General features: G+C 49.0%; 2 protein-coding genes across 5 annotated transcripts; both read left to right on the forward strand.

Annotated features, from left to right (window-relative positions):
• The first annotated feature begins 2317 nt into the window (after positions 1–2317).
• On the forward strand, positions 2318–10964 carry MON1B (MON1 homolog B, secretory trafficking associated). Of its 3 annotated transcripts, XM_025370374.1 has the most exons (6): positions 2318–2660; positions 2878–3035; positions 4805–5131; positions 5696–6515; positions 6882–7029; positions 9441–10964. In XM_025370374.1, the coding sequence occupies exons 2-6, from the start codon at positions 2888–2890 to the stop codon at positions 9639–9641; spliced, it is 1644 nt and encodes a 547-aa protein (XP_025226159.1). In that variant the 5' UTR covers positions 2318–2660; positions 2878–2887; the 3' UTR covers positions 9642–10964. The 3 variants fall into 3 exon arrangements, with proteins under 3 accessions (XP_025226159.1, XP_025226160.1, XP_025226161.1); XM_025370375.1 differs by lacking the exon at positions 4805–5131; XM_025370376.1 differs by lacking the exons at positions 2878–3035; positions 4805–5131.
• SYCE1L (synaptonemal complex central element protein 1 like) lies at positions 10720–24502 on the forward strand. 2 transcript variants are annotated; one of them, XM_025370377.1, is made up of 11 exons: positions 10720–10829; positions 17949–18008; positions 19711–19770; positions 19966–20040; positions 20605–20652; positions 20925–20979; positions 22724–22787; positions 23656–23725; positions 23808–23895; positions 24100–24172; positions 24357–24502. In XM_025370377.1, the coding sequence occupies exons 1-11, from the start codon at positions 10769–10771 to the stop codon at positions 24429–24431; spliced, it is 729 nt and encodes a 242-aa protein (XP_025226162.1). In that variant the 5' UTR covers positions 10720–10768; the 3' UTR covers positions 24432–24502. The 2 variants fall into 2 exon arrangements, with proteins under 2 accessions (XP_025226162.1, XP_025226163.1); XM_025370378.1 differs by lacking the exons at positions 19966–20040; positions 20605–20652.
• Positions 24503–24687: the final 185 nt, after the last annotated feature.

Consider the following 24687-nt stretch of genomic DNA (forward strand, 5'->3'; position numbering starts at 1 on the left):
CAATATTGAAGGTGGGGTCTGGTGGGAGGTGATCAGATCTTGGGGGTGAATCCTTCATGAATGGTTTAGCACCATCCTCTTGGTGATAGTGAGTGAGGGAGTTATTGCGAGATCTGGTTGTTTAAAGTGTGTAGCACTAGGCTTGGCATGGTGGCTCATGCCTGTAATCCCAGCACTTTGGGAAGCTGAGGCGGGTAGATCACCTGAGGTCGGGAGTTCAAGACCAGCCTGGCCAACATGGCGAAACCCCGTCTCTACTAAAAATACAAAAATTAGCCGGACATGGTAGCGGGCACCTGTAATCCCAGCTACTCCGGAGGCTGAGGCAGGAGAATTGCTTGAACCCGGGAGGCGGAGGCTGCAATAAGTCAACATCTCGCCACTGCACTCTAGGCTGGGTAACATAGCGAGATTAAGAAATAAATAAGTTTGCTTATGAGATGCTATTATTTTATTGTACTTTTTTACATGTTTATTATATATTATGTACTTGTAAATGTATTAGGTAAATATATTTTGTAGGCACATAAATTTATTGCTTTATGTAAATTTAATATTTCATTACTTATCGATTATCTATTGTATATAAGGCACATGATGCTACATTGGTATTTGGAATTCATTACCCTAACTATACTGTAATTAAAATAATTCTCCTAACTAGTACCAAAGGCTTCCACTTAGCAATCACTCGAAGTGTGCCAGCACCTCCACTCACTTCACGTCAAGCGATTCCCATCATTGTTTCACTGGTGGAGAAACCGAGGCCCAGGGCACGTGGGGTAAGGCGTTCAGGGGGCTTTCGGTCCGGAAGCAGCGTCGGGGCGGGAATTCGAACCCTGGGTTCCCACACTCGCCCGTGGCAGGGCCCCCAGGGCCTTTTCCCAAACTCATCACAGGAAGTGACGACCCGTTCGCCCGGCGGACCGGGGGGCGTCGGGCAGGTCCTGGTCCAAGTGAGTGCCCGCCCCTGCCCTGGGCTGACGGAGTTCTTCCCCCAGCTGCTGGTAGACGTGGGAACCCGCAGGGGACGGAGCTGCGGGATCCGATAGGACCTCGAGGACCCTTGGGGCGCCGCTGTTCTGCCCTGGGAGAGAGAGTGGGAAATAAGTGAAATGCCGTCAGAAAGCTAAAGAACTACCGAGAGAACGAGACCCAGAGAAAGAGGCGGAGGTAGAGAGATGGGGAAGGAGAGCACAGGTGGATGTGTAAAGGTGTTCATTTACACATTCAGAGACACAAATACAGGAAGAGACAGGGGCGCAGGCAGACACCCCGAGACAGGCTCGGTGAGTCGCAGGAAGGGACAGACACCCCTAGAGCAAAGGAGATGGGCAGTCTAGACCAGGCGTGTCTACACCAGCGTTCGCCCTCAGGCTAACATTGTCAGCTAGAACCACCTTCCTTCCCCTGGCCGCCCAAACCCCTCGCAGCTTGCAGGCTGCGGCTGCTGGCAACACCCGAGTAAGATCCTATCCAGCCGCTGCGCTCTACTTTCCAGGGAAGTGTAGACCTTACAGGGGACGGGCCCCAGGTGCAGGGGCCATCGCGCTAGCCAAGGGTGGCGTGCAGAGATCGACGCGGCCTCGCCTTCGGCCAGTCAGGACTCAGCGGCCTCTTGGCCGCGCCCACACGCGCACCCCCGGTGGGCCTGGGCTTTCCTTTGCACGTTCCTGCCGGCTGACGCTGCCCACGCAAGTGAGGTCAGCCGGGCTTTTTGCGCTTCTGGACAAATCCAAATCAGCCTGAGCTTTGCCTTCGCATACCCCTTAGCCAGGCGCCACGAGGATGTACGTGGCTCGCGCTTCCTTTTTTCCAAAGGCCGCCGAGCCCTTTGCGTGAACACGGAGTGACCAACGAATACTTCCTCCTTCTGCGAGACCTGCCTCTTTAGGATCCGAGTCCTATAGACTGACCAGACTTGGCGCAGCACGCTGATTGGAAGCGGCGACTGCCTGTCAAGCATTCGCGTCTCTCCCCTCCCTTGACTTTCTTGGCAGGGTTAAGGGATAAGAGAAAGTGGAGTTGCCTTAGTTCTGGGAGAGCCGGTTTGTGGGTCCGGCACAGGTATCCATGCGGACTTACGCTGCAAAAGTCCTCTTGCGAAACGAGGAATAGGCTCGAGCCTTCGATTGGGTCGAGGGAAACGTCAATCAATGGATGGGCGGGTGCAAACACAACAGAACGTACAGTATTGGTTAGGGTTTGGCGGGGGGCGTAGACAGCGGGGAAATGAGGCGGCTTATCTCGATTGGCCCAGAAAGAAGGGGGTCTCGCCCTCTGTACTCCGGGATTGGCTAGAGCGAGCCGCGCCCCCCTCACGCCAACAACCACCGGTAAGCGAAGTGGGCCCAGCTCTCCCGGATTAGCAGCCGTAGCCAGATGCGTTGAAGGGAGGGCAGAGAGGTCTCATTCAGCTCCCGAACAGACCTGACGTAGATCCGGAAGTAGCCCGCACCATCTCAATTATGAGGGGACACCTGTAGGCGACGGGAGAGGGACGCCGCGGGGAGCCAATAAAGCTCCGCAACCGGAAGCGTCTTCTGGGGGCGTCGCACCCGGAAGTGTGGCACCTCCCCGGCCGCACCCGGAAGTGTGATGCCACCGCCGCTACGGGGAAGTAATGGTATCCGGCCAGTTGAGATTCGGGGTTAAAACAGGTGTTTGTATATCTCTATTTCCTGAGGCCCATTAGAGTCTCCTCTTTTCGGAAAGTGTTGGAGGGGGCACGTATTTGGGCATGTTTTTGAATGTCTCGTCCTATTGAAATCCGTGGGGAAACGAGCAGTAGGAGTGTGTCCAAAGGGGCCTGACTCTATAAAGGCTTTTCAGAAGTTTCTTTCACCGCCCGTCACCCTCGATTCCCCTCCCCTTCAGGGATGTGCAGATGGAGGCCGGAGGAGACACTGCTGCCCCGGCCCCCGGGGGCGCGGAGGACTTGGAGGACACGCAGTTCCCCAGTGAGGAAACTAGAGAAGGTGGAGGGGTTCACGCGGTCCCACTGGATCCCGAAGGCGAGGGCCTGGAGGAAACAGGTATGACTCCACTTAGTGGGGTCTTAAAATGGATCCTTAGGGGTTGTCATTGTTGGACGGGGGGAGGGTCAGTGGGTGATGAGTAGGGAGTCGTTTGGGACTCAAGAGAAGTGGCTTAAACCATAGCCGGGTCAGGAGGAGGTCATTGTGGACACATGGTGTAGCTTACTTCACTGAGGAAGTCATTGGATGTCAACGGGTGTTCACTGGGGGTTTGGTGTGAGTTTAGGTCATTGAAGAATCGAAAAGGGGGCTGTTAGAACCAAAGAGGGTCACTGAGGATTTAAAGTGTTTAGGTCAAAGAATGCGCAGAAGAAAGTCAATAGACTCCAAGGAGTACTGTTTCGAAGTTAGTGTTTTTGAGGAATAGGGTGTTATTTATTAAATAATAGAAGTGGGAAGGGGAATCAGTGAAGTTCCATGGGCACTCAGAGTATTTACATCATTGAAGTCATTGGTAGGCTGTTGGGAAGTCTTTAAGGAACCAAATATTAGTGGATGTGTAAAGTTGTTCATTTGGGATTTAATGGAAGTCACTGAGAAGTCTGTACCATTGATCACTTTGGAACTAGTGGATGCAAATGGAATCATTGGGAAGGATCAGTGATGTGAGAATAAATGTGGGTGGGGAGGTTGAGGACTTGGGAATTAATAGCAGATAAGAGCAGTTATTAGGAGGGAGTAATGATATTTGGGGACATGGGAGTGTCAGTCATGGGAATGTCAATGAGAGAATATGCAATTATTGGGATTTCATGGGAAAATTATTGAGACATAGCTGCACATGGATAATAATGACTCATTGGGGGATGAATGGGAATAAATGGATGTGTCAGTAGAGGCCATTGAAGTTGTGGGTTTTCGTGAATGTTAATGATGGTCATGGGGAGGGGCAGTGGAAGTCATTAAAGTCTTGTGTGTTAGTGGATATTATAATGGTTACTGTACGGAGGGGAGTGGATATCAATGAGATTGAAGGTGGTCAGGGGAGTGAGTGAAGGTCTCTGAAGTGCTGGGTGTTAGTGGAGGTTAATGATGGTCATTGTTGGGGGCTGGAGGAGTGGACATGGAGTAGAATAAATTGTGGATCAGGGCAGTCATGGAGGATCACTGAAAAACCAGGTGTTAATGATTGTTAAAGTGGGGTCATTGGGGTGTTTGTGAACCACAGTGGGAGTGAATAATGGATTAGGGGAGTCCTAAAGATCTGGGTGTTAGTGGATATTAATGACGGTCACTGGGAGAAATACTGGACATTACCAAGAATATAAATGGGCAACCAGGAGAGTTAGTAGGGGTCATCACCTATCAGTGGGCATCACTGATAGGGTAGTGGTGGGGGAAGGGGCATTCAGATACTTAAGATATTAATATATGTTAAGGGTGGCCATTGGGTGAGCAGATATCAGGTGAAAAAACAGGGGTCGGAGGAGTTAATGGGGGATTATTGGAGACGAATAATCATCATCCAGAGTCAATGGGGTGCTTTGAAGACTTGGGAATGACAGTTATTGAAAAGGAAGTAATTGGTCTGTAGGAACATAGCAGGTCCAGTGGAATGACAATGAGAATGTGTTGGTTTATTAGGGTTTTAGGAAGATCATTGCGGGGTCCCAGGGCAGTCATTGTCATTGAGGGGCATAGGAGACACTTGGAGGTCTGTGTCAGCATGCAGGACTCCTGGAGGGGCTAGTAGATATTTGGTGGGTCCTTGGGGATGTGGGGTTAGGGGTTCACATGCAGATGACCCACCAGGGGCTCCCTTTCAGGATCCAAGGACAAGGACCAGCCACCCAGCCCATCACCACCGGCCCAGTCAGAGGCCCCGTCAAGTACCTCTCGGCTCTGGAGTCCTGCAGCCCCTGAGAATAGTCCCACGCGTAGCCCTGAGAGTAGCTCTGGAGGCCAGGGTGGGGACCCCAGTGATGAGGAGTGGCGCAGCCAGCGGAAGCATGTGTTTGTGCTGAGTGAGGCTGGCAAGCCCATCTACTCGCGGTACGGTAGTGTGGAGGCGCTGTCAGCTACCATGGGTGTAATGACCGCCTTGGTGTCCTTTGTGCAGAGTGCAGGAGATACCATCCGCGCCATCTACGCTGGTGAGCAAACAGGTGGGAGGCAGAATGGGGGACAGTGACCGGGAATATGGCTGGCATGGGTAGGTCCGTCTGCCTGCCTCAGGCACTATCCAGCCAGCCAGGGTTGAGTCCATGTGTGTGGATGGTCAGCCAGGGCTCTAACTGTCAGTGGTGGGAGGTGGGAGGTTCATCTCTGTCTGGCCTGCTGGTTTCTGAATGACTGACTTGCTGGGATCTGAGTGACTAGCTGGATACTTCTGTGTTGCCTGAGAGCATGACTGTGGGGGCTGTGTGGCTAAGCTGTGTCTTTCCGGCTCTGTGTCAGCCCTTGTACCATCTCTTCCCACCTGCCCCTGCTCCGTGCTGTGTATCTAACCTACCTGTTCCTTTGGCCATCCCATCATGTCTCTGCAAATGTCCAGATTCCTCCAGCTTGTCCTTACCCCAGTCCAGGTACCCACAGAGTGATCGTGTGGACTGGGGCCTGGTGTGTGTATGGTAGGAGAGAGCGGAAGAGCCCCACTGTCTCCCTCAGGTCATTCCTGATCCAGCTCTACCCCCTCTTCTTACCCCTCCCTTCCACAGAGGACCACAAGCTGGTGTTCCTACAACAGGGCCCACTGTTGCTCGTGGCCATGTCACGGACTTCTCAGTCAGCAGCCCAACTGCGGGGGGAGCTGCTAGCTGTGCACGCACAGATCGTGAGCACGCTGACACGTGCAAGTGTCGCCCGCATCTTCGCACACAAGCAGAACTATGACCTCCGCCGCCTGCTGGCTGGCTCGGAGCGCACACTGGACCGACTTCTGGACAGTGTGGAGCAGGACCCAGGAGCCCTGCTCCTGGGTGCCGTGCGCTGTGTGCCCCTTGCCCGGCCGCTGCGAGATGCACTGGGTGCGCTCCTCCGACGTTGCACAGCGCCTGGCCTGGCGCTGTCAGTGCTGGCAGTAGGCGGTCGACTGATAACAGCAGCCCAGGAGCGGAATGTGCTGGCCGAGTGCCGGCTGGACCCAGCTGACCTGCAATTGCTGCTCGACTGGGTGGGTGCACCAGCCTTTGCGGCGGGTGAGGCTTGGGCACCAGTGTGCCTGCCCCGCTTCAACCCTGATGGTTTTTTCTACGCCTACGTGGCCCGCCTGGATGCTATGCCTGTTTGCCTGCTGCTGCTTGGCACCCAACGTGAAGCCTTCCATGCCATGGCCGCCTGCCGGCGCCTGGTCGAAGACGGGATGCATGCCCTTGGTGCCATGCGTGTTCTTGGGGAGGCTGCCGGCTTCTCTAATGCCTCATCAGCCAGTGCTCCTGCCTACAGTGTGCAGGCTGTGGGGGCGCCGGGCCTCCGGCACTTCCTGTATAAGCCACTGGACATCCCTGACCACCACCGCCAACTGCCCCAGTTTACTAGGTAGGCCCTGACCCTAAGGCAACTGGCTGGGTGGGAAGGCCTGTCAAACCAGGAAGTTCAGCATCTCAGGGATGTGACTCAGGAGAGATAACCGGCCATGCTTAAGAAAGAGGGAACAGAACAAGTCTCTGATGATGGAGCATCAGTCATGGACCTAAAGGAATCCCCCTCTTCTGGTGGAGAGCAGGGCCCTAGTACTCAGGGAATCCCCTAGTTTGATGAGGGAAGGTCAGCCTCTAACCCCTGAGAATCCTCAAGTCTCATGGGAGAGGGTCAGCTCCCTAACTTAATTGAAATCTCTAGACTGAGGGAGGAAACGGGCCAGCCAAGAAGGCGCTGGACTAACCTTTCCCTCCATCATGGCAGCCCTGAGCTAGAGGCCCCCTACAGCAGAGAGGAGGAGCGGCAGCGGCTGTCGGACCTGTACCACCGCCTGCATGCTCGTCTCCACAACACCTCCCGACCCCTGCGCCTCATTTACCACGTGGCTGAGAAGGAGACACTGCTGGCCTGGGTAAGTTGGGCAGGGCTCTGAGTGAATTGATTCCCCACTTCAAGCCTCCTTTCCCTATATTGTATCCCCTCCAGCCATAGTGCCTCCACCAAACACAGCAGGCCTCTGGCTGGGCTGTGCCTTGCCTGCGACACTGTCCCTGCCTTTACACACACATCTTTGAAGCCCCTGACAACTAATGACCGTGACTCTAATCCGACATTAGCCTCACCCTTCTGTGTGCTTTTCCCCGATTAGCAACCAGGACAGTGTCTTTGACTTTCCAGAGGCTCCGTTAACCACCATTGCTGTGCCTGCCAATTCCCTAGTAGCCCAGTCCATGTGTCTGGAGGTACCCCATTCATCACCAGCTCATTATGACTCCATGAGTCCCCAGCAGTCCTCAGACACTGTAGGCTTGGTCCCTTGCTGTGCCCTCCACCTGGGGTACCCTTCCCTTGGGTCTCCTCTGGGCTCCAGCCCTCACTTCCTAGGGGTTTGCTGAAGGTCAACTACTGAGGGAGGCCAGAGAAGGGGACCTCATCAGAAATGGCACCTTCCCCCAGGCCCTGCCATGTAATGCATATTTATTAATTTATTGCATGACTGCTGTGGATCAGGCATTGTCCTAGGCTAAGGATTTTGTTTTTAATTTTTTTTAACTTTCATTTTAAAGAAGTCACAAAAACAATATAAAGAGTTTTTATATTTATATTCATGAAGAGTTATAAAGGGTGTGGTGAAAACCACACCTGGCCAGACAGTGGTTTTCCTAACTCCATCATTCTTTCTACATTCATTGGTTGGGATTTTACTATAAAGAATAACATGGGGCCGGATGTGATGGCTCACGCCTGTAATCCCAGCACTTTGGGAGGCTGAGGCGGGCAGATCACTTGAGGTCAGGAGTTCGAGACCAGCCTGGCCAACACGGTGAAACCCCGTTTCTACTAAAAATACAAAAGTTAGCTGGGTGTGGTGGTGTGTGCCTGTAATCTCAGCTATTCATGAGGCTGAGGCAGGAGAATCACTTGAACCTGGGAGGCGGAGGTTGCAGTGAGCCGACATCGTGCCACTGCACTTCAAAAAAAAAAAAAAAAAAAAAAAAAAGGAATAACTTTTTCTTCTATTTATTGAATTTTTAATTTTCTATCAATATTATCTCATGGATTTTTCTTTAATTCAGTGAGTTAAAATCTTTCTCTAGCATTTATTTTGGTGTTCAAATTCCCTCTGAGTTAGCCAGTGGGTACCCTGATTCAGCCAGGCTGATCCCTGTGTCTCTGACACGTCCCCTTCACTACGTGAGCACATCTTACTTGACTTTCTCTATTCCAGTCCTCAACTCAGCCATTTCTCCATGGAGCCTTTGTACCTTTTAGTAGAGATTGGAATTTAAAACCCAAGATACGGGCCGGGTGCAGTGGCTCACGCCTATAATCCCAGCACTTAGGCAGGCCAAATAGGGGTGGAGAGGGGGCTGCGGGTCACAAGGTTAGGAGTCTGAGACCAGCCTGGCCAACAGGGTGAAACCCCATCTCTACTAAAAATACAAAAAATTAGCCGAGCTTGGTGGCATGCGCTTGTAATCCCAGCTACTCGGGAGGCTGAGGCAGGAGAATCGCTTGAACCTGGCAGGCGGAGGTTGCAGTGAGCTGAGACCACGCCACTGCACTCCAGCCTGGGCAATAGTGAGACTCTGTGTCAAAAACAAAAAGCAAACAAAAAAAACAAGATATGTTAGGACCAGAATTTTAAACCAAGTGATCAGAGTGGCCTCCCTGAGCAGATGGCATCTGAGTGCAGTAAGGAGGTACTGAGCTACATGGATATTAGGAGGAAGAGTACACTTGGCAGAGGGAAAGGACTGATATGCTGTGAGGTGGGACTGAGCCTGGCTATGTTTGAGGAATAGCAAGGAAAGTGCAGAATGGCCAGAGCAGAGGGAGTGAAGGGGAGAGCTCTTGGAGGTGGCACAGGAAAGGCACTAGTGACCTTGTGGGATCAGGCCTCTCCATTTAGTAGGAGGCATAACTTGAGTTCCTCTTTATATTAATTCGTGGCTGTTGATGAGGAAAACATAGTTGTATGAGCTTAGAGCAGGACCTTGTACACAATAGGTTACTGACAGAATATTAAACATTGTTACTGTGTTCCCCAGTCCCCAGATGAGCAGACAGGTCTAGAGAGTACCCACAAACACAACCAGCATCACCCAGTTGAAGCCACTAGGTCCCGCTGACCCTTGGCTCATTAGTTGCACAATATCAGCTTACCTACCTTAGCCCAGTATCTAGGCAGCACCCGGTAGGAGGTGCTGCCAGGTACAGGTTCCAGGTTGCAGGAGGCAGACATGCAGCTGCATTGGGGTAGACAGGGTTGTCCATAGCCAGCTCTGGCCCATCTGACTCTGTCTCCTCCCAAACCCCCAGGTGACCTCCAAATTCGAGCTCTATACCTGCCTCAGCCCTCTGGTGACCAAGGCAGGTGCAATCTTGGTAGTGACCAAACTCCTGCGCTGGGTGAAGAAAGAGGAGGACCGGCTCTTCATTCGCTACCCACCCAAGTACTCCACACCACCAGCCCCCTCTACGGACCAAGCTGCCCACAATGGCTTGTTCACTGGACTCTGATAGATGGAGCTCCCAGACCAGGCAGTGCTGGGAGCAACCACCTTTGTTTTTTACCTTCTGTCCACCCTGGAAATGTGGGTGGGGGTGTGTCCGTGGCTAGTCATTGTCTCCCTAGGCAATGGGGCAAGATCTGAAGGCCCATCTATGAAAGAGATGGTGGCAACAGCCAGGCGAGCAGGCTGCTTTCCTCACCTGGTCATGCACCTCCCCCTCTGGGGAAATCCTTAGGCCTCCCTCTCCCTTCCCTCTGTCTCATCTCCTCCACTTCAATGATGCTCTAGCCTCTGTGAGGGACTGTCCCCTCCAAACTTGCTTCAGGGGTCTGCCTCCTCAGTTGAATCTCAGCCGTGAGTGTCCAGATCTGGCCAAGGTCTCTAGGGTGGCCCACAGGGGTGCTGGAATTGGCACTTCAGGGCCACGCTATGGTTGGAACTGGCCTGAGGGTATTAAAGAAAAAAACTACATAAAAGTCCTAAAAGTAAGACCCACAAGGATATTCCTTTGCCCTTCTTGTAGTTTTCTTCATCGTTACCCTGCCAGAAATGACCCCCTCAATGCCAGCTGCTGCTAACATTAATGAGAAGGTGGCCTCTAGTGTCCACCTGTGGAACCCAGGACACAAAGCACCTGACTGCACACAGTGGCTGAAATCCAGCATTTTTACATAGAAGATGCACTTAGCTTCTAAGCCTCATTTTACTCATCTGTGAAACAGAGATAAGTAACCCTCTCTTGTAAACTCTGATGAAGATTTGTAAACGAAAACAGACTCGAACTATTGTGTACCACCACATAGCACATGCACGTCTGTCCCAGACTTTGACAACCTGCACAAGCAGCCTAAAGCAGGAGAGACCTTCCTAGGGTTTTGTATGTGTGCACACTACCCTCACTCCCCAACTGGCCATTACCCTAGCTCTGCCCTTGTTTGTGGAGCTACAGCCTCAAGGTTGTAGCATGCAATCGGGGCGCAGTGTGTTCCGCGCTTGCCCAGAGCTGACTGCTGAGTCAACCGATGGCGTAACCGCGGACTGCACGCATGCGTGGTGAAAAGCCTTTCGCCCTCACGTGGTTTCTTTTTCAACCAGTCATCAAGCAAGGCTGGCGCGCAGGCCTCGCGTTGGAAAATGGCGGGGAAGCTGAAACCTCTGAATGTGGAGGCGCCAGAAGCCGCTGAGGAGGCTGAAGGTAGTGAGGGCAAGTGGGCTGCACTCCTTTCTCTCCAACCAGGGCAGAAAGGAGGGAGGATTCATCCCATTACAATAATGAAATAATGATATTCCAATATTTTTTAAATAAAATGTTAAGCCTTTTATTATTGAAGAAAAACAATTTTTTAACCGTTCAGCAGAGTGGAGATAAATTAACAGGCATATTCTTACCATCGAGATTAACTTTTGTCAACTCTAGTCAATACGTTGTTGAAAGTAAACCACACATAGTTCAGTACCCAAGTCTTCAAACAGAAGTGGGGCGGTGGGGATGTTCTCATAAAAATCACCTTGCTGCAGCCCCCCCTTATTAACAGTAATTCCCAATGTCGCCATTTCACACCTAACACCTACCACACTTTGATGGACTCTTAAACCTCTTAATCGAACATGGCCTCCCCCACAGCCTCTTTTCTCCAGGGTATCGACCTGAATGACAGGCAAAGGAGGGTGGAGGGGTGTCGGCCTAGACGCTATTGGAAATTGTATTCCATCCAAAAGAAAAAAAATCTCAGACTGGGCACGGAGGCTCACACCTGTAATCCCAGCACTTTGGGAGGCAGAGGCGGGCAGATGACGAGGTCAGGAGTTCGAGACCAGCCTGACCAATATGGTGAAACCCTCTCTACTAAAAACTATATATATATATGTAAATTAGCCGAATGTGGTGGCGTGGACCTGTAATCCCAGCTACTCAGGAAGTTGAGGCAGGAGAATCTCTTGAACCTGGGAGGCGGAGGTTGCAGTGAGCCGAGATCGCGTCACTGCACTCCAGCCTGTGTAATAGAGCGATACTCAGTCTCAGAAAAAAAGAAGAAAAAAATCTTCCTTGGCCCGGCTTGGTGGCTCACTCCTGTAATCCCAGCACTTTGGAAGGCCGAGGTGAGTGGGTTACCTGAGGTCAGGAGTTCAAGACCAGGCTGGCCAACATGGTGAAACCTCGTCTCTACTAAAAACAAAAATTGGCCAGGTGTGGTTGGCAGGTGCCTGTAGCCCCAGCTACTTGGGAGGCTGAGGCAGGAGAATTGCTTGAACCCAGGAGGCGGAGGTTACAGTGAGCTGACATTGTGCCACTGTACTCCAGCGCAGACAACAGAGAAAAAAAAAAAAAAGGAAAAAAAAATTCCCAAGACAGTAATGCATTTGTATGCCACTAGTATTTTTTGTGTTGTTACGAAAGTATTCAAAGTGTACCAACGTAGAGAAAATAGCATAAACAAAGCCCATGTACCCATCACTATGCTTCAACTGTTGTCACCTTTCTGTCCCACTTTTATCTATCTCTAACACCCCTTTCTGCACACTCTTTAAACCACTGTATGAATAAACACACCAGACTGCATCCTGCCAGACCTACCCATATAGACATCAAAGTAATGATTATTGTTTATTACCTGACCTAGGATGTGAGCTCCATGAGAACAGAGACTGTTTACCTCTCACTCCCCTGCACCTAAAACAATGCCTGCTTGGTGTAAAGTAGGTGTTCAGTAATTTTTTAATGTGTGACTAATGAAATAACTTCCACACAGAGAGGTGTGTTAGATTAGAGCCACATACTAAGTGGCAGCATTCAACAAAGGACAGAAGGAAGTAAGACAGATGCAAATAGATCTCATGTATTAACTGTGTAATACAGCTGCCACTACAATTTTAAAAAACTATTTTAGTATCAACCTTTCAAATTCCTCAAAATTAAAGTTATGACTGACTTCACTAGCAAAGGAAAAATTGAAAGACGTATCAAGTTGCCATTTCTAGCCCATGAAATTGGCTTTATAAAGGGAAGAATAGTATCTGGTATTGATGACCTTGTAGAGAAACAGGCCTTTTCCTACCTCAGGGAAGAGAGCTGACTCAAAGTAAAGGCTTTGCTAGAGGCAGTTTGGCAGAGTATTTTTAGCATCTAAAATGCTCTTCCACTTCTGCAGTCCCCATGCTATGTAATCATAGGAGAATACATAAGTGTATGGACCAGGAATGGTCATTGGAGTGTTGATGCAGGCACGACACAAGGAACAGTCACATAAATGGCTAAGTCTAGGTTTATGTGTGCATGCTGTGAAATGTCTCTGTGGTGGATTTTTTTTTTAAGAGGCAGAAAAAGAAAAATTCTAATTTAAATGTACAAAAATTAAATTTTTAAGTTGATAGGATTATTATTGACACACAAGGAGCTCCAAAATAGACCCTATTTTTATTAGAGATAAGCCAGTTGGGATTGAAACAAAAATGGAGGAAGGTATAGCCCTGTGTATGTTACACAGAAAAAGTGTCTGAATGGTAAAGGCCTGAGTGATAACTCTGGACAAGGGATTTGGATTTTGGGAGTACTGCAGAGGTAGAGGCATTTTTGTGATTTATTGTTCTATTTTTCTTTTAGAAAAATGTAAGTAGTCATATATAATTTTAAAATATAAGGGAGAAGAGGGAAAATTTTGAATGGCAACTGAGGATCCTATATTCATATTGGATCAGTATTAACATCCAGGTTTTGATTGTTGTACTGTGGTTACCTGGTAGATTCCCTTTGTATATAGGAAATAGACACTGGAATAGTAAGGAGTAATGAGTCAAGTTGTCTGCAACTTATTATTCAAAATCACTCACAAATGGGGAATCTGGTATAAGGGCAAAATGGGGGCACTGTGGCCTATTTTTACAGCTTTTGTGTACATCTGAAATTATTTCAAAATAAAATGTTTACAAGGGTGCTCTTACTGTGCTGGCCGTTTTCTTTTGTAATGGACTTTGTGTGTGTGTGTGTCAAAGTGTTAGTTGGATTATTTAAAAGATTTACTTGTTACCCACTCTTGGCCTTATTTCATGACTAGCACTAGAAAGCAGAGAGAGGAAAAACTCAGATGGAGCTTTTGCAGAAATGGTTGCAAATTGCCAGCCATAAAAAAGATGTGGAGACAATCAGGAAATTAATGCATAGCCTGGGTATTGGGAGATGTTACCTGATGAGTATTAATCTGGTCAGTTGTGATTATAGGATTGGGGTCATCTAAGATAATGTCCTTAAGTAGCTCAGACTCCTGATGAAGTATCTGGGAATAAAATGTCAAGAAGCCTGGGCATTGCTTAAAAATAATTCAACACAGGAGAAGCATAGGTGAAATAAATAGGGTGAATATTAATAATTGTCAGATCTGGACAATGAGCATATGAGAGTTAATCATAATATCTTCTCTACTCTCATGTGCATTTGAAAGTTCTCATAATAAGGTACTAAAAATAAAACAATCACAAACACCTTCCCTTGTTATTAAAGTAGCTTTACTTCTTTGTCTTATTTCCAAAATATTAAGAATATTTTTGAAATTAAAAAAAATCTCAGGAGGCCAACTTGTTCCAAGTGATTGTATCAGGGGAAGCAGTGAGATTTAGGATTAAGGAGAAAAGAGGAAATTTCATTTTTAACGTCACATATTTCTTTGAATTTTCTTAGAATTTTACTTGAGTCAGAAAGTAAAATTTAGAGCAATGCATGAAATGTATTTTACTAAAAGACCAAATGTTGTCACCAAACTGCTGGCAGTGGTTACTTCTGGGAAGGGGAGTGACTTGGAGAAGGGGCTGCTGGTGAGGGGAGACTTTTCTTTTTAATTTTGTTCTTCCACATTTGTTTATTATGTAAGTTATTCTACATGTGTTTATTATGTAATTTAAACATGAAAATGCAAATTAAAATAATACATACTAATTTATAAAGGATTTCAGGCCAAACAAAAAGACATAAAGAAGGTGAACATACCACCAAATACTTCAAAAAATATCTAATAAGCTCAGGTTAAAAAACCCTGATTTACAACATGGATTTTAATGGCTGCAAAGAATTTCATCCTACAAACATGCTGTAATTAATCCCCTAAGGTATCTTCAAGTTATTTCCTTTTTTTTTTTTTTTTTTTTTTTTTTGAGACAGAGTTTTGTTCTTGTTGCCCAGGCTAAAGTGCAATGGTGCCATCTCGGCTCACTGCAACCTCTGTCCTCTGGGTTCAAGCAATTCTCCTGCCTCAGCCTCCTGAGTAGTTGGGGTTACAGGCACACACCAACACGTCCGGCTAATTTTTGTATCTTTAGTAGAGTTGAGGTTCTGCCACACTGGCCAGGCTGGTCTCAAACTCCTGACCTCAGGTGATCCACCTGCCTTGGCCTCCCAAAGTGCTGGGATTACAGGCGTGAACCACCGCGCCCAGCCGTTACTTCTGAGTTTAGAATTATAAACAGTGAAACAACATCTCACCCACCATCCTTAATTATGTCCTTAAGAGGCATTCCGAGGAGTGGAATTTCTGATCAAGAGGAAATGAATACAGTTTTGGTATTTATTTATCAGAAAGTTTGAAATGAAACAGTTTTTGCCGGTTAGCAAAAAACAAAACAAAACAAAACAAAAATGAAGAAGATTAAAAACATACTTGCCTGGTAAGAGTATGATTTTTGGGCCTGAGACAGGTGAAAGGCAATTTCCTATCAGCCAAATTCCATAATATACATACCTTTGATCCACCAAGTAGCATCTAAGTAGTACTCTATGTGTACCCAGTAGATACATTCTAATGCAAGCACAAAGAATAATGTACAAGGATGGTGTACTAGGTTAAATTGTGTCCCTTCAAAATTCATATCCACCAGAAATTCAGAAATGTGACTTATTTGGAAGTAGGGTCTTTGCAGATATAGTTAGTGAAGAGGAGGTCACACTGGATTAGGGAGGGCCATATTCAATGGCTGGTGTCCTTATAAGTAGAGGGAAATATAGACACATAAAGATATGAGAGTGGCAGGTGAAGACACAGACACAGAGGGAAGACCCAGTTTGTGGTACTTTGTTATGGCAGCTTGACAACACAAATGCAGATGATCATTGTGGCATTCTTTGTAACAGCAAAATAAGGTAAACAGCTTAAATATCCATCAATAGGATATTGTTTTGAAATTATGGTATATCCACACAGTGGAATGCCATGCAGCCACTAAAAAGAATAGAAAGATCACTGGTGTACATTGTCAAATGATAAATACAAGATGGGGTGCATCATGTACAACATGCTACCACTTACGTAGAAAATGTGGGATGTGGGCCAGGCGCAGTGGCTCATGTCTGTAAACATCTGTAATCCCAGCACTTTGGGAGGCTGAGGCGTGCGGATCACGAGGTCAGGAGATCAAGACCATCCTGGCTAACATGGTGAAACCCCGTCTCTACTAAAAATACAAAAAAAAAAAAAAAAAAAAAAAAATTAGCCTGGTGTGGTGGCGGGCACCTGTAGTCCCAGCTACTCTGGAGGCTGAGGCAGGAGAATGGTGTGAACCCGGGAGGCGGAGCTTGCAGTAAGCTGAGATCACCCCACTGCACTCCAGCCTGGGCGACAGAGCAAGACTCCGTCTCAAAAAACAAAACAAAAACAAAAACAAAAAAAAGAAAAGAAAACGTGGGATGTAGTTGGCCGTGGTGGCTCACGCCTGTAATCCTAGCACTTTAGGAGGCCGAGGCGGGTGGGTTGCCTGAGCTCAGGAGTTCGAGACCAGCCTGGGCAAAACAGTAAAACCCCGTCTCTACTAAAATACAAAAAATTAGCCAGGCGTGGTGGCATGCGCCTTTAGTCCCAGCTACTCGGGAGGCTGAGGCAGGAGAATCACTTGAACTTGGGAGGCAGAGGTTGCAGTGAGCTGAGATCGTGCCACTGCACTCCAGCCTGGGCAACAGAGCCAGTCTCCATCTCAAAAACAACAACAACAAAATGAAAAGCAAAATGAAAATGTGGGAGGTATGTTTGTGTATACATTGGATTATCTCCAAGTACCTACACATAGCTTGTAATGCTAGTGGCCTCTGAGGAGAATTAGAGAACTGAGGGAGAGGGAATTTTCACTGTATACTATTGTGGGTAAGCGTTTCTTCATTAACTTTTTGGCTATCATGTTTGCGAGCTGCCTTTCATCTTCTCTGTTCAATTTGCCTTAGAGAGGTGTAGGTCACTGAGATTTGACCTTTACCATTGATTTCAAGACTTAAGGAATTTTTTTTTAACGTTAACATTTTCCTGTGGTTTTTCTTGTTTAAATTTTAGAAGTAACACAGGCTCATGTTAAAATATACATAGAAGTATGTATGGTGAAAAGTGTGGTGAATCAGGGTTCAAATAAGGTCTGTTCATTTAATTGATTGATACATGCCTCAAGTCTTTTTTTAATCTGTAGGATTTTTCCCTCTCCCTCATTTTCTTCTTTGCAACTTATTTGTTGAAGAAACAGGTTTTCCTGTGGAGTTTCCCACAGTCCACATGATATTGAGCACATCCCCAGTGGTGTCATTTAATGTGTTTTCCTGCCCTTTGTACTTCCTCTGAATTCGTATTTAGATGTGGAAACCTGATGGGATTCCATCAGGCTTTTTTGGTTTTGGTGGGGGTTTTTAGGGCAAAAATCCTTCATCAGCTGTGTTATGTTCTTCCATCTAGAGGCTCATAGGGAGCACTCCCCAAGGCAGCTTGTAAGTGCACTCTGAGCTGCAGTCCTCAACTTAGCTGAAATAAACTCTCTATATTAAAAATAAAAATAAAAATCCATTGAACTGGAGCTGCAGGGTAAAGAAAGAAAAAGAGAGAGGCTCATAATATCCAGTTGTCTTTTTTTGATGTTAGTAGCCATTAGTAACTATTACCTAGATCTATAAGTTCATTAAGAATGTATAAATTATGAGCTATAATTATTTCAAAGAAATTCATATGAAATCTTCCTGCCCTATTGCTCTGGTTAGAACTTCATAATGATCTTGAACAGCAGCATCAGCAAACATGCATTCCCTTCTTTCACCCCTGAGTTTCATTAAGGGGATGTTTGTGGTGGTGTCTTTTAACCCCTCAGGGAGAAGGTGACCCTTAGGGGTCCTGATTTATCTAGCACACACCATAAACCTCAAGGGCAAGAGACGGGGGCCCTGCTTCGGATGGAAATCTGTCTCTCATCCCATCCTTAGCCCCAGCCCAGGGGTGTCTGCAGACCCCGCTGGGACTTCCTACTTCCCTTCTCTCTCCCCTCTCACTCTCGCTATGTCCTGTAATTTTGATTTTCGTTTCTACAGGGCAAGCCAAGTCTTTGAAGACTGAAGACTTGCTGGCAATGGTGATAAAGCTGCAGAAAGGTCATGTGTCTCTTTGTTTCTGAGCCTCAGCCTGGGGTTTCAAGTCAGAAAGACATGGTTCAAATTCAGCCACCTCAACTCACAACCTCAGGAAATTATCCCATTGCACTTTCTCCCTCTTATACAATTTAATTCTTTGAACCAAGAATACAGCCTCACAGTTCAAAATTCAAGAAGTTTAAAGGAAAGGAAAAACCAGTTCCCCTGCCATCCCTCCTCCCTCCCCCCACACACCGGACATCCATTTCCCTGACTCACGGGCAAGCAGCTATTGTTTTTCAATTCTTAAGTATCTTTCCAGAGGTTTTTAAAAAATGCATTGATGGATGTGTGTTTTTTTTTTGTCCTCCCTTTTACATACAAATGGCAATGCAGTTGGTTTTGCACCTTGCTTTGCTTTTTGCAGGAGATCTGGGAGCCAGTGTGCACCCAGTATCTACATCAGAGCTGAGGCAGTACTGGCCAGAGGTTAGACCCCCAGTCCATTCTCATCTTAAAATAGTATCACGTCAGTCTATTCCAAACAAAAGCAGCAGCCTCCCCTTCTCCCACTCTGTGGCTGCCTGCAGAAGAAGTGCACTGGGACTGCTGCCTAGGTAAAATTAGGGAGAGAAATTGCAGGGCCAGAAATGCAGTGACCCAAACTGATCATTTCCAGTAAAACAAAGACCCCCAGAGATTTCTGTCAGTCATAATCAGCACCGTGGAGAGCACCCACTCTCCTGGAAATCACAGAAGCTGGAGTCAGTGACCTTGGAAAATCCAGGGTCTGAGTTTATTAACCCCAGAGTGTCTGAGGGGTCGGCAGTGAGACCTGGCAAGGGTTGGGCAGCTTTTTGCCCCCGTTCTTTGTTGCCAACCTTGATGCCAAAGAGGCATGAGAAGGAAGTCTTCTGCATACAGAGCACTGAAACAGGGACTATGAGAAGTTAGAGCTGACTCTCTAAAGGGACAGTGATCACCCTGTCACTGGGAAACTTGCAAGCTGCCACCAGCAGTGTAAAAGCAGGGTTTCCCCATTTCTCAGATGAGGCCAGTACCAGAGTGCAGACTGACAACCCTTCCTGTCTGGCTTTTGATAGGGCGGGGCAGATGGGACGTCTCCATCGGCTCACACCACACTCAGAGTTACATCTAAAGGCTTCCACGATGGCCCAAGAGGCCCTGAGTGATACCACTTCCCACTTCCCCCACCTCACCTTCTGCTACTCTCCACTTGCTCACGAGACCTGAGCCACACCAGCCCCTCACTGTTACTTTCGACACGTGCCTCACCCGCTCCTGCCACACTATGGGGAATTTGCACTTGTTCCCGCTGCCTTGTTGCACTCTGCCTGGAATGGGTCCCCCCTCCACACTCTACCCCCACAGAACTGCAGGACCTGCTTCCCTCTCCTCATCTGGGCCCTTTCCATATCTCCAGACATGCCTTTTACCCTTTTGCTCTTCAACGCTTTGCCTCACTTTATTTCTCTTCACAGCAGCTACTGCCACCTGAATTGATTTATTTATCTTTGCTCAATGTCCATCTCCCCAGCCCAGAATGCAAGCCCTTCAAGGGGCTCTGGCAGAGCTCAGCATACAGCAGGTGCTCAATATATGCCTGCTAATTGATAGCAGCAGACACAGTGCTTCTCCGTCTGCCTTGGACAGCCAGACACCAGTCTTCTCTGGCTCAGTCTTTCTTCCTTTCTTTCTTCAGAGGGAAGTCTGGAGCCACAGATAGAGGACCTGATTAACCGGATTAACGAGCTTCAGCAAGGTAAACTTGGGGACCTAGCCCGGCCAGCTGGGGCCAGCAGGAAGAGCCTGGATTTATAATGAATCCACCTCCTTATCTATAAAATCTAGGCCCCTGTAGGGTTATTTGAAGATGAATATGCAATGTCATATTTGCGAGAGAACAGCAAGGCTAGAGACTACACTCACACAGTGTCTTCTTCCCTTCTTGGCCCAGCAAAGAAGAAATCCAGTGAGGAACTGAGAGAGACCCACACTCTCTGGGAGGCCCTGCATAGGGAATTAGACTCCTGTAAGTGGGGCCAAAAGAGGGACCCATCAACACTGCGGATGCTCCTGTGCATACCTCAGGGCCTTTGCACAGGCTGTTCCCGGGCCTACAATGCTCTTAGCTCACATCATCTGTATTGCCTCTCACTGTCTCATGTCATCTTTCAGCTCTCAGCTCAAATTTCACCCTGACAGGCCTATCTTGATGGTCTCATCTCAGAATAGAATCCCGCCCTCTCTTGGTCATTCTCACGCCCCTGGCTGATTTGTTTCTTAGGAGCCTTTATATCCACCTGACATTGTGCGTGTATTTCTTTATAGCCATCTCTCTCCTCAGTGTAAACCTTGTACATTCTTCAGGGTCTTCAGTCCTTCAACATTTACAAGGAATGTGGGCATAGAGGGGGAGAAGCTGGATCAGGATGGTCCTTGTGGGAGATGGTTGCAAGGGTGGCAAGAAGATACGTCAGCTCTCAGCTCTCCTAGGGCTGTACTACACCTTCTGTGTGGCTTTCCCCTTATATGAAGTTGCAATGGGGATGGCGATGGGGTGCCTGGAGGCTGAAAGTGTCATTGTGTTTTCCAGTGAATGGAGAGAAAGTGCACCTAGAGGAGGTCTTGAGCAAAAAGCAAGGTATTTACCAGTTGCTGTGTCTTCCTTATTCTACTCTTCCATCCCACAAAAGTCCATACTCCTCAGAGCAGCCAGAGGAATCCCACTGAAACCTAAGTCAGGGTGCTTCCCTGTCTGCACAGATCTCTCCCTGGATCGCTACCTTACTTGGAGTAAACACCCAAGTCCTCACGGTGCCCTCCAATGCCTGACATGATGTGGGGCCCGTTACCTCTGGCCAACCCTGACTCCCCAAGAGCTCCCAAAGGGTCCCCTTGGTTCCTTCCCCACAGAGGCACTCAGGATCCTCCAGATGCACTGCCAAGAGAAGGAAAGTGAGGCTCGGAGGTAAGTGGCCCTGCCTCAGCTCTTCCCCACCTCATTCCCCAGCTGAAAAAGGAGGGAGCAAGAGCTATGGAAATCAATCTTGGACATGGAAGCCTCATTTTACCTTTCTATAAATAGAGCAGTCAGACAAAAGACTTCCTTGGTTATCTCTGATATTAAATGGTCCTGTTAAGATTAATTTACTCATTTAATTATTCGTTACTAATTTCTTTATCAAATATATTCCATCCATTGGTGTTAGCCTCAGTCTTTTGCTGTTGGCTATCCAGGTCCTTTGATATCCATTCACTTGCTTATTTGTCTGCTTATTTTAAGCCCCAGTCATCCATTTGCCCACCCATTCATCTACTTACCTATCTAGCCATTCACCTACTCACTCATGCATCCATTCATCCATCTATCCAACTATCCAAGCATGTCATCCAGCCAGATGGCTATTTTATCTCCAACTTCCACCTAACAATCTTCCATCCATCCAATCATGCATTCATCCTCTCTCTGTCCTTCCCCGTCATATATTCACTTAGCCAACCGTCCATCCAGACATCTATCCTTTCTTCTAGCAATCCTTTCTTTCTCTATCCAGCCACTATTCCTCTACTAATCATTTCTCTAATCAGCTATCGTTTCTCCAGCCAGCAGCTCACACATCCAATCAACTGTCTCTCCAACCGTATATCCATCCATCTCTTCATCCTCCCAAGTAGCCGGAATTATAGGCATATAACCACGTCTGGCTAATTTTGTATTTTTAGTAGAGATGGGGTTTCTCCACGTTGGTCAGGCTGGTCTCGAACTCTTGACCTCAGGTGATCCTGCCCGCCTCAGCCTCCCAAAGTGCTAGAATTTCAGGCATCAGCTACCATGCCCAGCATCCTCTGAACCTTTACTTAGCCCATTCCTGTTACCAGAGGTCTCACATCCTGGTGCACCATGATTTTAATTGCATGGGGAAACCTGATGTTAGCTAATGTGTGTATACTTAACCACACTACTCACACTGTCTGATGAGCATTTATGCCCATTTATGTACCTAATCCTCATAATGACAATTATAGGAGTTAAAGGCTAATGTCACCCTCCACACCACCATTTTACATATGAGGAAACTGAGACCCAGAGAGGTTAAGTAACTTGCCCAGGGTCACAGTGAAGTAACAGATCAGGCTTCAAGCCAGGATGTTACAGAATCTATGGTGCCAGATTACCACACACCTCACAAAGCCTTCTTGGGAAGGCAGAGTTCATTCCATGGGGGACAGGATGGACAGGGTGATGTTCTCAACAGAGGCCCATGAAGGTTCTCGTTCAACAGGGGAAATGAGAAAGGTGAATGCCATGAACAGACATCCCAGCTCCCACTCCTGCTGGAGTGAATGGTGGGTCATTCAGAGAATACCACTCAGGGTTGTCTTTCCCTTCCCAGGAAGCACACGTTGCAACAGTACATGGAACAAATTTTTGTCCATAACACTCAGGTTTCAGAGTCCCAAACAGAGGAATCTGGGGGTAACTCCCAAGCCTGGGGCCTGGCAGACCACAGTGTAGAAAGTGGGAGCAGGGCTTGCATCAGGGAGAGTTTGTTGGAAGAGGTGCTGCAGGAACCAAAGCTTAGAGGATAAAACCCATGAAGCAGCTCCCAGCAGAGGGAGCATGGGCAGGATCTGAAGGCCCGCACATGAGGAGCCCCCATCAGGGGTCAGGCCTAGCATGTGTTCTCTCATTCCTGGGTGTTGGCCTCCAGGTTGGATGTCAAAGGACAGCTGGAGGATCTGACGGGCCAGCACAAGGACCTCTGGGAATTCCACGTGAGCCATTATCATTGCCTGCAACCAAAGCCACTCCTCCCTTGGCTTTAGTGTCCCACTGACTGGCCCAGAGTCCACCCCTGCCCAGGCCCAATGCCGGGGGATAATCCTTGATTCCTTGCTTCCTCTTGTCCACCTATTCAGTCCCTCAGCTTTTATCTAAAATCAACTTAAGTCTCACCATGCCTTACTGCCACACCCAGCATTACCTGCCCAGACGGGTGCGTACCATTGTGATCTGCTTTCCCCCTGCTCACCCAGAGTATGTTCATCTTGCAGTGGCAAATGGCAGCCCAGAGAAAGCCATGGTCAGGTCATTCCTTCATTCAGCTAATGTCAATGGCTGCACTGGGCTGCATTTGAAGCAGTGAGAGAGGGTAGCAGATCAAAGAGGCCAAGTCTTTAGCAGATGAAAGAGGCTGTCTCAAGCTGGTTGGGGACAGTGGAGGCACCAAGAAAGTTAGTGGCTAGATCGTGGAACGTCAGTGGGAAGGCCTCTAAGCAAGTGACATCTCAACACAGAGGTTAAGGAAATGAGGGAAGAAGCGGTGCAGGTATCTGGGTACAGAAGGAAGGCCCTGGGACTGGACGGTGCCTGAAACCTTTGAGGAGCCACAGACTGGGGAGTGGAGGATGAGGAGAGTGGGAAGAGTTCAAGTTTGAGAGGTGCCTGGAGACATGCAGAGCGTTTGGGGGGAGGTGGGTGAGTCTCCAGCCACAGCAGAAACTGCACATTGAGTTAATAAATAGTTGAATGAATGAATGACCTAATGTAGGTGAAGACTTCCCGAGAAGCACAAAAGGGGAGGGGCGGGCCGTGTAGCCAAGAGGACATCCAGACGGGCAGGCCTCCTCTTTGTCCTGGCAGATGCTGGAGCAGCGACTGGCCCGGGAGATCCGTGCCCTGGAGAGGAGCAAGGAGCAGCTGCTCTCGGAGAGTGAGCCTCCCGCGCCAGGTGGGCCGGGGGAGGGGCATGTGGCCGGGCCTTGGCCCTGCCCCTGACGCCCGCCCACCCGCAGGGAGGCTGGTGCGCGCCAAGCTGCGGGACGTGGAGCGGCGGCTGAGCTCGCCGCCTGAGGTCGAGGGCGCCAGGGCGGTGAATGACGGGTGAGAGGGGAAGGGAGGTGTGGGCGAGGAGGGCAGGGACAGGGCGGAGGGGAACCGGCCCAGGTCCCCCGCTCCGTCCCCCACTGCCCCTTCCCCCGCCTGTGCCTCCCTCGGCGTCGTCGGGTCTCCGCGTCTCCGTGGCTTCCTCCTTGTTCCCTAGACTCTCCCTCTCTTCCTCCTCTTTCCTCGTCCCCTTCTCCGCAGGCTGAAGGCGGAGCTGGAGATATTCGGGGAGCAGGTCCCGAGCGCCCCCGAGGTCGGGGCCGGCGAGGGAGAGGTAGGGAGCCCGGGGAAGGGAGGCGGGGCGGGCAGGGATCCTGGGAGTGGCCCCTGAGAGTGGGGTCTGTGCCGAGCAGGGCGGTCCCGGAGGTAGAGGAAGCCTCGGTGGAGGCCTAGGGCAGACGCGGGCGGACGCGAGGAGCGCGGGAACCTGGTCTGCAGCCTCACCCCGCCCCCGGCAGGCCGGACCTGAGCTCCCCCGCGCCCGCGACGAGGCGGATCCGGAGCCGCCGGTGGCTGCCCCTGACGCCCCCTAGGCCAGCAGGATCCGCCCGGTCGCCGCCCTCCCTCGAGACCGGCCAAGAAATAAAGGCGATAATTTCCGACCGTGCCTGCGTTCTCCCCGGAGTCTGTGCTTCACGGTGGAGAGGGGAGGGGCGTCCTGGGGTCTCGAGGCGGGGCCTCTTCCTGACCCCGCCCTCCAGTCAAGCCCCAGGCGCCAGAGGCTCGGTAAATGCTCCTGAGCTCAGAGAGAGTAAAGTGGGTGTCAGGACCCCCCGCCCCACAGCCTCA

The sequence above is a fragment of the Theropithecus gelada genome, chromosome 20, assembly GCF_003255815.1.
Source record: "Theropithecus gelada isolate Dixy chromosome 20, Tgel_1.0, whole genome shotgun sequence".
NCBI classification, from domain to species: Eukaryota; Metazoa; Chordata; class Mammalia; order Primates; family Cercopithecidae; genus Theropithecus; species Theropithecus gelada.

Coding starts and splice junctions, on each gene's coding strand:
- MON1B (XM_025370374.1), top strand. CDS start 2,888: ATGGAGGCCGGAGGAGACACTGCTGCCCCGGCCCCCGGGGGCGCGGAG. Junction 3,036..4,804: donor CGAGGGCCTGGAGGAAACAG/GTATGACTCCAC, acceptor GCTCCCTTTCAG/GATCCAAGGACAAGGACCAG. Junction 5,132..5,695: donor CATCCGCGCCATCTACGCTG/GTGAGCAAACAG, acceptor TCCCTTCCACAG/AGGACCACAAGCTGGTGTTC.
- SYCE1L (XM_025370377.1), top strand. CDS start 10,769: ATGGCGGGGAAGCTGAAACCTCTGAATGTGGAGGCGCCAGAAGCCGCT. Junction 19,771..19,965: donor GATTAACGAGCTTCAGCAAG/GTAAACTTGGGG, acceptor TTCTTGGCCCAG/CAAAGAAGAAATCCAGTGAG. Junction 22,788..23,655: donor AGGACCTCTGGGAATTCCAC/GTGAGCCATTAT, acceptor TTGTCCTGGCAG/ATGCTGGAGCAGCGACTGGC.